This window comes from Malurus melanocephalus, unplaced genomic scaffold (genome assembly GCF_030028575.1).
Source record: "Malurus melanocephalus ecotype Western Australia unplaced genomic scaffold, MMel_1.1 scaffold_41, whole genome shotgun sequence".
Classification (NCBI taxonomy): domain Eukaryota; kingdom Metazoa; phylum Chordata; class Aves; order Passeriformes; family Maluridae; genus Malurus; species Malurus melanocephalus.
In genome coordinates, this window is record NW_026623273.1 from 3,336,758 (window position 1) to 3,348,477 (window position 11,720).

The following is an 11,720-nucleotide window of genomic DNA, read 5'->3' on the forward strand; positions in this document are numbered from 1 at the left end:
AGTATCTGAAAAAATGTTTGTAAAACTATGTAAGATGAATAAAAAAGAAGGATTAATCAGAGCAAGAGAATAAAGAAAACAGGCAACAGCACAAAGATGATTGCAGACAGGGAAGAGTAAGGACCAAAGATAGGACTGGGAAAAATGGAGGAATGAGAAGGAGTAGCATGTTAAAACAGAAATCAYAGGGAAGGTTGCTATGAAAGCAGGGTGAGAGAGAGGAAGATTAAAGTCTGCAAAAGATYCAGGAGGTACAGGGAGGACTCGCTACAAGACATTGCCAGGGACACCTTGTCATTTGTCTGGTAATCTGATCAGAATCGTTGTGAGTAGAGGTGAGGTTTTCTGCCTCTGCTTTCTCTACCGCACAGAGACTTGAAAAGTCATTTTAATGCTACAGTCATCCGTCGTTGGTGAAATCTGGTATCCTTGCCTGCAGTGCTGTATGCCACAGTATCTTCCTTGTGAGGCTTGCTTCATCATGCTACTGCTTCTGTTCATTCTTTTTGATCATTCTGGTTCTCTGTCTTCTAACATGAGGTCTGCTCCTGTGAATCTTGTGCTTTATCTTCCTAATCATTTTTTTGACTTTTCTAATCCATGGATTCACACAGAACTTTTTGCCTTTTACATGGAGACTAAGAGGGAAAAAATGGTTGTCAGTTTCAAAGGAAAAAATAAGAATCCCAGCTTTTAAAAATCATCCTACTTATCACTCACTTATGAACACCACGAAGTTAGACTTGATTAATCTTAWATTACATTTTATACTGTATTTATTCACTTTTTTCCCTGATTGCAAGTAAGTTAGGATCTGAATTTTACCTGATTAAACTTGCATTTCAATATCTGAAAGAAAGCTTTACTATGGTGCAAAAAGAACTACAGTGCAAAGCAGTACATTTCTAAGGCTCATAAATAAGCAGATCTCTGTATAATTATTATTACTGTCATGATTATAATGCAAAAGTCTAGAAAATGTACCATTTTACCCAGTGTGATACTGTACTGGAAAAAAATTAGAAATAGGTTATGTACAAAAGTGAAACTTATTTAATGAGTTTAGGCAAGGGTTTTAGGGGATAAATAATTGGAAAAAGCAGAGAGGTATTTAAGTGCATGAGTAATTTTTCAGTTCTGAATATAAACCAAGTGTCAACAAAGGCTGAGTAGTATTCAATATTATTACTGAAAAATGAATTCAATTTTAACCATCAAGTTTAAATAGCACAAGGAAGGACAGTTCTTAAATCTCATATAGTGTTGGGTTTTGAATTYGTGTTAGCTTTCTGAGATTCTACTTATTTAAATGCTGCCTAATAGGTTTTAACTTCAAGTATCCCTTTCAACAATGAAGGACAAAAAATATGTCTTACATAACAGCCTCTAGGTGACACAGGCCATCAGCTTCCTGGATTTCAAACCTCCTCACTCTTCTGAGAATTCCTTTGGGAATTTCATCTGAAATTTTCGTGCAACAGTCAAAGGCCCCAGGAAACAAAGCTAAAAAGAGTAGTAACAATGTTGGTAACAGCACAGGTATGAGAGAGACAAATCATAGTTGACTGTACAGAATCACAGAGGGGTTGAGGTTGGAAGGCACCTCAGAAAGTCATCTGGTCCAGCCCCCTGCTCAAGCAGGGTCATCTGGTCTATGGGTTCATGCTTGAACTCTGCTCCCAGCACCTGATGACGTGGTTAGCTTAATTAACTCCATTTTATGAGACAAGCAGCCATTCTGTGACCATGCAAGCCATTTGTTCATGCCCCTTCCCTCATTACCAGGCCCTGGAGGTCCTATGAAACAAGCAGACAAACCAATCAGATATCTATTTCCATTCTCTACCAGGCCCCAGCCTGCAATCATTCCTCCCCAGATGGAAAACTTTTCATTTTCCCTTGTTGAACTTTGTGAGTTTCCTCTYTCCCCATTTCTTTGTCAGCAAAACCATGTGGTGCATCAGCTACTGCTCCCAGTTTTTTGTCATCTGCAAACATSCCACAGGCGCATTCTGTTCCATCATCCATGTCTTTAATTAAGTTGTTGGACAGTATTGTCTCCCATTTTGACCCCTGGGGTTTGTGGCACCTATCACAACCCTCTGGACCTGATCCTTCATTCAGTTCTCTGTTTGCCTCAGTCTTCACTCATTTATCTTATACTYTGTCAGCTTGTCTATGATGATGAAACAGGAGACAGCATTGAAGCCTTTTCTGAAGTCAAGGTACACAAAACCCATCTCTTTCCTCTTGACCAACAAGCAAGTCATGCTATTGGAGATGGCCAACCAGGTTGGTCAAGCACAACCTCCCCTTCCTAAATCCATGTTGCCTATTTCTGATGACTGCCTTGTCCTTCAGATCTTTCAAAATGCTTTCTCAGAGAATTTTTGTCGTCACCTTCCCAGGAACTGAGATGAGGTTGAGCAGTAGTTCTCTGGATCTTCCTTCTTGCCCTACTTGAAGGCAGGGGTAGTACTTTCTCTATTTCAGTCTCCAGGAACCTCTCCCATTTGCCATGGCTGTTCAGAGATAACTGACAGTGGCCTCGCAGTGACACCAACCAGCTTCCTTGGTAYTGGTTGTGGCCAATTCTGTCTGTCCTGTGGCCTTATATATGTTCAGTTTTTAAAAGTGCTCCCGAAATTTGTCCTTCTCCACCAACAGTAAACCACCCTTGTTGCAGACTTTCCCTCTTCCTGAAACCCAGTTTGAATGGCAAAGAGTAAGACAAAGAAAATGCTGAATACCTCAGCCTTGTCTATGTAGTTTGTCACCTGTTGCTCTGTCCAATTTAGCAGTGGGTTTTCATATTCACTCTTCTTTCTTTTGCTGTTTATATACTTGTGCAATATTTTGTCACATGTCACATCGCCTGACAGATTCAACTCCAGCTCAGATTTTTCTCTCTCTTTTCTAACCTCACTCCTGCATGATCAGACAGCTGGATACTCCACTTGGGACACCTGGCCCTGTTTCCACCCCTTTGTTCCACACATTGTTTTTATGTTCTGGTGCAGTTACAAGCACTGAACACATCCAGCCAGGCCTTCTGACACATTGCTTGGTTTTCTTTTTGTCAGGACAGTCCTTTCTAATGCTTGGAGTGGGTGGCATTTGAATATCAGCCAGCTCTGCTCGACCCCTCTTCTACCCAGGGTCACATTCCATGGGATTCTTCCAAACTTGTGAAGAGGTTGTAAATCTGCTCTTATTACATTCAGGACCATGATCTTGCTTTTTACCCTRCTTGCTTCTCCTAGGATCCCACATTCTACCACTTTATGGATGCTGTAGCCAATGCTGCCTCTGATTTCATGCCCGCACCTAGGTCTGCCCTGCTTGCAAGTATCTGGTCCAGCTGAGCACTTTTCTGTGCCAGTTCCCTGATTACTTGTGGTGAATTACTTAAGAAAGCTTATGGATTGCTTGAGCACTGTTGTATTGCCCTTGCAGCAGATGGAAGTGTGGTTACAGTTCCCCATGAAATTCCCCATAAAGTTCCTTATATTCACAAGCATTAGCCATAAAAAAACTAAGACCTRTGAACATGAAACTTTTTCTGGCTTTTTGAAGAAGGCCTCAGCTTCTTCTTCCTGGTCARGAGGTCTGTAGCAGACCCCCAGACTACTGTTGGTACCGTTGCCTCTATTGGTCTGCCCACTAATCCTGATCTGTAAGCTCTGAGCTGGCTCATCTCCTGTCCCCAGTCAGAGTCCACGCATTCCTGATGTTCTTTTCTATAAAGGACAACTCCCTCTCCTTGCCTCCCAGCCTGTCCTTCCTAAAAGCCCATGTTCCTCATTTGCAACACAGCAGTGACACAAGACCCCCCAGCATGTGTCCCTGAGCCCAGTGAGGTCCAAGCCCTGCACCCAAACCACGCTTTAGACTCCCGATTGCTCCCCATGCTGTGCGTCTGAGAGGAAGGGCAATTTGGAGTGCTGTCAAGGACTAGTTATCTTCACAGCTTGTGCAGTGAGATACTGTCCTCTCAGTTTGTCCCACAAGAGAGGCTGGGGGTTTTGTTGTTTAAATAACTGTTTCCTTTGCCCCTCCTTGTGCATGCATATGTAAAGGCTTGTTAAGTAATACAAAAGTAGTTTTAAAATACAGATTTTTACTTGTGAAAGATCACCAACATGAATGACACAGGAAGTGTCAGGAATATAATTTAAAARCTCTGCCTTTTGAGGTCAACTCAGGACCATTTTCGAAATCATTAATACACTTGCTGGGCATTGTGTTTTCTTTTACCCCTAGGGTTCCCATGGTTGAATGTGTCTGCACTGTGGAATTAGCTTCTGCAAGTGTTTTCCTGTTTGCTAATACCATTTGAAAATGAAAAAGTCACTGAACTTTAAAAAGAAGATCATAAATACAGGCGGGCTTTTATTTTATAAGACAAATACTGGCATTTTGGTGTTTGATTTTCTTCAGTGCTAGCACAGAAACATCTTCTAAAAGGGATTTCCTCCATCTGTTCAAGGACAAAACAAAGCTGTGTTGCTCAGGGATTTATCTAGGATGAAGGTCTCAGGATTAAACCCACTCTCAAAGTAAGCACAGCAAGGACCCCTGTGTCCCAGACCCTGAATTAATCTGGGAAAAGTGGGGAGAGTCTTCTTCCTATTTGTTTTCATTTTTTTCCTATCCATGCTTTCCTCTAAGAAATCATTTAGCCTTGAACRCAAGAGTCATGAGCTAGAGAATAAGACAGAGAATCAATTTCAGCTTCTGTAAGCAGGAGTTAAGAAGTCTGTTTTAAAATTTTCCTGCAAGCAATAAGATTGTGTGTTCTGCTCCTTACAAGAGAGCTTGCTGGGTGCTGGATAACAGATGCTGGCACAGCTGTAGCAGTGATCTTGAGCAGTCACTAACAGTGCCAGAGTGGCCAGAGAGCACTCACACTGCTCACTGCTGCTTGCAGGGGGATTTTGTACCCGTGGGACTGATGACAGAGCCCTACAGAWGCTGGCCCAGCAGTTGTCTCCTCAGCAACCCAGACAGGAGGGCTATAAATAATTATATGGTACAGAAGGACTAATTAACTGTTGAGCATTACCTGTGCTATTTCCCAGTTGTCCTTAGTTTTTCTCTCTTCAACCACATATTTCTTGTAAAGCAAGTTAATTGATGTTCACAAATGAAAATTCAGCTCACTGAGCACCACTAAGTTTAAGTTTTTTTTCTGGGCCCTCAAGGTAGAGTTGGGAAAACTAAAGTRTGAATTTTTATTGTTGCCAGTCAGTGCCTGACAGAAGGATTATGTCAGATAAAAACTTAAGGACAGGTAGTTATGTTTTAAACTCTATCTGATGTTGCCTGTTGTGCTTTTTGGAAACATTTAGTCCTGTAGTTCTTTGGGGTATAGTAAGCAAAAATGCTTTGCAAGACCAGGACTGCTGGCTCCTGTGGAATTACAGGAGGTGTTAGGGAGAGCCAGCTCTCCCCTGAACTATTCCTCAATTGTTTTTGCTGATACTTGGCTAGYATCTCTTGCCCTCATCCTACTTTATGTACTTAAAACCATCACTTGTTTTGATATTCAGATCTGAACTATCAGTATTGCACTTTAGAGTGCACTGTATAGCACCATGTTAGCCATTTGTACACTTTATATCTGAAAATTATGAAATTAATACCAATGTACTTTCATAGCTTTGTAAGGAAAAATGTACACAGGCTTAACCAAGGGAAATAAAGCAAAGCTCCTGAYGCATCCAGGTGGGCTTGTGTGTGTCTTGCTGGCCACTGCTACAGACTGCCCTTTTGCCACAAACTTGGCCAACGGGAAATTTCATCCTTTAACAACTTGTTTGTAACAGTGCCTTTACACACCTTTACATGACCAGAACTGTCATTTTAGCAAATTAATTACCCACTGCTCAGTCAGACTTTGACCCRGAGCATTGGATGCCACTGGCACTCAACCCATGCAGCTGTGCAAAAGCTGTGCTGTGCGGCATGAGCAAGCTGCATGTGGAACACGGAAACATCCCAACAGAAACCAGCCTGAAATTCTAGATAAAATGTAAATGATYGGTGCTTACGTTCTTGCTAAAGAGGCAAGAGTGTTTCTTATGGAGATTGAGACAGCTACTATGTTTTTATTAGAGGTATGTGCTTGGGGAGGCTTTCTTGCTTTCACAGGTATGTATTCCTTGAGGAACTCTGATCTGCACTGGTTTTCTGGTTTTTGTGTTTTTTTTTGTTTTTTTTTGTTTTTTTTAAATGAAAAAGAAGCTATCACCTTTAAATATTTCTTGAAGTATTTCTGTTTTGTGCATGAAAGCACAGATACAATATGGAAAATAGAAATTATAATCTGTGAATCATAGAAGAATGCACGGCATGAGGGTCTTTATGTCAGAGAACAATAAAGTGTCACCAGCAGTCTTCTTTTGACAGAGGCACTTATGATAACTGGTACCTTTTTACATGGGAGTCAGTTTTAAAAGTGATTCTTTTTCCTGTGTGTGAAGAATGAGAGCAGTGAGCCAAGGAATTTCTCTGTTTCCCCTGAGCCCAGGAAAACTCATGCTGCTCTCATGGAGCACTGAGCCATCCTGCAGCTCCATTGTTATTGTGACTTCATTCCAATCTTACAAATGGGAAGAAATTGGAGGTAATAAGCAAAGCTAATCATTTCACCCCAACCCAGGGCCACCGTTTTTTTATGGTTTCACCAGTTAGGTCAGGATTGTTTGTTATTATTGATCTAAACAGTGGTTAAAAGGAAAGAACTGTGGTTTTGCACACGGAAGTTTTCATGGGCTTTTTTGTGCCATTTATCAGTCAATGGGATATTTTTCAGTACTGTTGATTTCATTTGTGTCTGTAGCTCGTGTCACCATAAGAAATATACAGCAGCTTACGCAAGAATTATTTAGACCTGTTGTCTGACACTGACACTCTCAAAGCTAAACGAGCTGATGAAAGGACCAACAAGCTTAGTGATGGATCTTGAGACAGAAGGGATTTCTCTGTTGTTATTTCAGCAGGTGGTATTATCTATTTTGGTATTTCTTCCTTGGGAACTCTCTCCAGGGAAAGATCTGTTGTTTTCAAAGTTATTTATCACATTAAAAAAAAAAAAAAAAAAAAAAAAGAAAAAAAGAAAAAAAGAAAAAAAAGGAGTGCAGTGAAAACAAAGGCTGTGATGGAACAAGACTCCACGAGCAGTGCTCATTATACCCGTCTTTACATTTTAGTTGATCAGTATCAACTCCCTTTAACTGCCTAAACTTTCTTTTTCCATTTCCTATCTGCTACCTGGCYAAACTTAGTCCACAGAAACTTATCTCATCTTTCTGCTCTACTTTTTTTATTGTCACTCTCAAACTTGACAGCTGCATGTTAATCAGCTGGAGAAGGCTGGTCACCTACAGTTCAGGCAAGAAGTACTAAAACCAATTATTGCTCCATGCTCAGTTTTTGGGGCCACACTGAACTTTTCTGCCCTTCTTCAGTTTCAAGCTGATATTTCTGGATTTGCCAACTCTTTCAGGGAAGCTTTCATGCCTGATGAAAAGCCCTCCTGTGGCACACAGTGGGAGAATGCCCGGCTCCTGCACCACCCTCAGCTGCAGTYTCAGTCAGATAGGACCAGGCAGAGGGTAGGGCAGAGCGCTAGTGAGGGGAGATACAGCAGTCAGTGGTTCTGCCAGCCTCCTTCGTAGAAAATTTAACGTCAGGGCTGGTATTTGCCTCATGAAGGARGGTCAGATGGAGGAAAAAAGAGGAGATGATGCCATGTGGAAATAGATGGTGAATGATGTGTCCCCAGACCTTGCTATCCCCCAGACCTTGCTCTCAGCTATTGGATTAATTTTGTTTTCTTTTGACTAAACATGATAAAGAAAAGCTAGGCATTAAGTGAAAACAGTGGGAAAGGCATTTTTCCTTCCTATCTCCATTTGCCTCTGCTCCAGACTCAACCCAGCTGCTTTAGGCAGGACTTGTACCACTCTTGTCTTCTCGAGTTTCACTGCAGCATTTAGTGTTTTGACCAGGCCTTTGGTGGTCCCTCCTGAATCCTCCTGGCAGCACAGAGGAGCTGGAAGAGCACCTGGTTGGCGTCCGTGAACTGGATGTGACCCATGGACTGCTGAGTGAAAGGCCACTCTGTACTTGTTCTTTTATGTAAACAAGAAAACCAGGACTGTTCTTGAATTTACACAAACTAAGGGAGCCCAGCAAATACGTATAATATTATTAAGCAAGATGGGTTGCCCCAACACATTGTGTGGTCTGAGGGAATTCTTCCCTTGCGTGGTGAGATTCATAAATCTGGGGCACTTTCAGTTTCTGTGCTGGAATGTGAGACCTGCTGTGAATTCCGCCTCAGGTTGCAGCTCTGCACACATTGCGCAAGTTTGGCACACCTGTGCTATTAGCAGCAGGCCTTAGTGTTTCCTAACAGAATTCTTTTGTGGTTACAAAGTAAGCTTTGTACATCTGGAAGGAAAACCCAAGCAACTTGGCATTGATTGATCAGATTAATGTCTTGCTGAGTGAGAACATGGCATGTATTGATATGCCCTGGTATCAATACAGCCGTTTCCACAGACAAGTTTCAGCACTTGGTCCCATGTTGTTAGCTGAAGAATGTGGAATCCAAGCTCTGTTCTTGGAGGGAAATTCGCTATCACATCACCTGCACTTAATATTAACACCTGTAAGGCAGCTTATTTAGCACTCATTTCATGAAGCTGCCAGAAAGTGTTCCTCTCATTTGTAACAAACTTGAGGCTATTTGAAGAATTCAGCACCTCAAGGCAGGTCTTTTCAGCTTAACCTAAAGCAAGCCAGTAACTATTTCATTATGCAGAGGGCTCTGATCCTGGTTGACAGGTGAACAAAGCAGGATGCTACAATTCTTGGTAAATRCAGCACAGCCATAGTCTGTAAAAACGAGGTGGTTGCTTAATAGCTGGACTTAGGAGGGGAATTCAAATGCTGAAAAATGTTCTAATGGATCCTACTGTTTTGACACACAATTAAAGCACAATTCTGAGACAGTTTTAAAAAAATCATAGATGGGATTCTAAGTTATAACCATATAACCATAAAAATAATATATAAATACATGCAGAATAAATACAAAGTAAGTTATGCAGTGATGCTTTTCCTGTTTTGCTATGAGAAGATCTGTTAAAGTGGACATTTTCAAGGCTGGAAGGCTGAATGGGGATGGACAGATGGTTATTTCATACAGGTCAGTGGTATCTACTGCCTTACCAGAAGGTGAAATTCCTGTTATTCCTAGAAAAAACAAACATCACATTGTCTTGCATATTAAGATGCACAAAGAAGCTGTCATGTGAACATAAATCTGATTTGTTTCTCTAAAGCAACACATTTTATGACAGGGAACCCATCTCCCACACTGCATAGACCAGACTAACATTACTGGAATAACTTCAGTATGAAAACTCTGGATAACTCCTTTCAGAAGTCTCATTTAGTTGTTATTCCTATGCTGYAGCATTCAACATTTTATTTGGATGATATCACTGTATATGAATTACCAAATTTCCCTCTTCATGTCTTCAAGATGAAATACATGTAGGAACTTCCAAAACTGAACTTCTATCGACTCAAATTGAAGTTCAAATCAATCATACATCTTTGGAATAAGCTGCTTTGTCCACCTTGCTGCATACTTCATGCTATGCTGCCCCCTTCACTGCAGGTGTGGCACCCTGTAAATCCCTGACACTGAGATGTGATCATGGAAGATCACCAGGATTTTTTAAAGCAAAATTGCAAACATTTCTTTTGGATTATATTATGGGAAGTGAGGGTGGTGGGGTGGAGGTTGTGGAGGSGGAATTTCCCATCACACTCTACAGAATACCTTGATCTTGTTTTCTGGCCTTGACTGGCTGGGCCATGTTTACATCTCTGACTAGGTGTGATATTGGCCAACAGATGCCTTTTCTGSCCTCTGTCAACAGCTACCAATTCACATCCACAAGCAAAGGAAACTTCTGCAAGTTACATGTACCAGCCCAAATCTTATTAGTCTATCTGTACTGTCACCCTGAAATTAATGGCTGCATAATGGTCAACCTAGGAAACCTAAGCCTAGGTAGGATTAAATGCAAATCTAGTTTGGCTCAGGGYAGGGTGTGCCTGTAGCCAGCTAGCCATCTGCAGTTTTGCTCATTTTTATTATGGGTTCTGGCACAAGTACTGCAATTTGAGCATTGTAACCAAGCATGGAGCATRTCTGGATGAGGAAAATTGGGTGGTAAAGGTATTTCCCCTGTGCCAGGTGGTTCAGTGTAAGAGAACACATTCTAAGAGAACCTTTACTTTGACCTGTGCATGCACATGCCAGCCCCATTGTGCAAGACCTTTCTGACTGGCCAGATCATATATCCAGAACAGAAGCACTTGCAGAGCCTTCTACACTAGCAGATGCWGTGGCTGTTTTAACAGGGTCAATTTTTAAGGTAGATTTTGTCCATGTGTTTAAATCCAGTGTTTAAATCTTCAATGAATTCCACTTTTCTTATTCCCACTGAAGCCAGGGGAGCTTGAGAAAGGATCATCCCAAAGGAAGTGCTCCTCCARCATCTGAGTTATCATCTCTGTGAACAGTTTATTTTACAGTAAAAAATTACAAAGAAAAATTAAGAATTCAAGCACAGCATTGCCTAGTCAGTTTAAAAAAACTTCTTTAGTTTTAAGTTTAATCTTTACATTTTTAATTTTTTTTTTAAATTAAGTTGAAATTTGAGTTTAATTTGCAGTTATTTGATCTCCTGAATCCTTGAGACATGCTGCACTGGACACAGAGCAAAGTTGCAGGCAAAGCTGCTTTTCTGCTGGGAGTTTGTAATGGAAAGTTTTTTGAAACCTCTACCATCCAGGGAAACTTCACTTTAAAGGAAAAAGAACAAGTGATTTTTCTAAACACATTTCCTCTGGGAAGCTTGTAAAGGACGAATTTACACCTGAACTTGAGAGATCCCTTTAAATAAATAGTGAAATCTTACTAGGAGTTCTCTCAGGAAATCACTGCTTTTAAGGTGTTAACACCTTCAGCCATTAAAATCTTCTTGATAATGTTTCCTATCACAAATTACTCATGTGGTTTTTCCTTGCTTAAGCCACTTCAGAGAATTATAAAATGCCCACCCTGTTGCAGAAACATCAGGTTGACAGAGGAAATTCTCAGGTGAAGCCCTGACCCCACTGAAAATGCCAAATGTTCTGTGCAGTTAAGACAGCCAAGTTTGACTCTTTGAAGAAAAGCACAGACCTTTAAGCTGTCCCCTCTGGTCCTGTGCATAGCTGCAAAGGCTCTGGCAGACACAGTTCCAGGTGGACATACTTCAGGTCTTTTTTTCTTTAAGATATTACAATATAGAAATAGATGAAATACAGTTCTACTTACTCTCAGACGTCTGACTAACTGCAACAGCTAGAAGAGCCAAAGCAGTGACTAATTTCACATCCATTCCTCCTTGGAGCGGCGTGAGCAGTGCCACACAGCAGGCGGTGAGCTGCAGGACTAACACCTGAGCCTACCTGCCGGCTGCTGGGGATGGACCTGCCTTACAGCCCCACCCTGAGCAGCAGCTGGGCGCCACTTCCATCCTCTGTGGCACTATGGACTTCAGCAGCATTCCTCCTCTCACCTGTAGACGTGTGTTTGGTGTTTTGCCAGGTGGGAAAATCAGCTGAATTACACTGTCACGCATAGT

At 41.4% G+C, this 11,720-nt stretch overlaps 1 protein-coding gene across 1 annotated transcript; it reads right to left on the minus strand.

Annotated features, from left to right (window-relative positions):
* Positions 1–484: 484 nt before the first annotated feature.
* On the minus strand, positions 485–11,474 carry CCL28 (C-C motif chemokine ligand 28). The gene is made up of 3 exons (XM_057364652.1): positions 11,411–11,474; positions 1,377–1,503; positions 485–638 (listed from the first exon to the last, which is right to left on the minus strand). Exons 1-3 carry the CDS (start codon positions 11,472–11,474, stop codon positions 485–487), a joined length of 345 nt encoding a protein of 114 aa, XP_057220635.1.
* Positions 11,475–11,720: the final 246 nt, after the last annotated feature.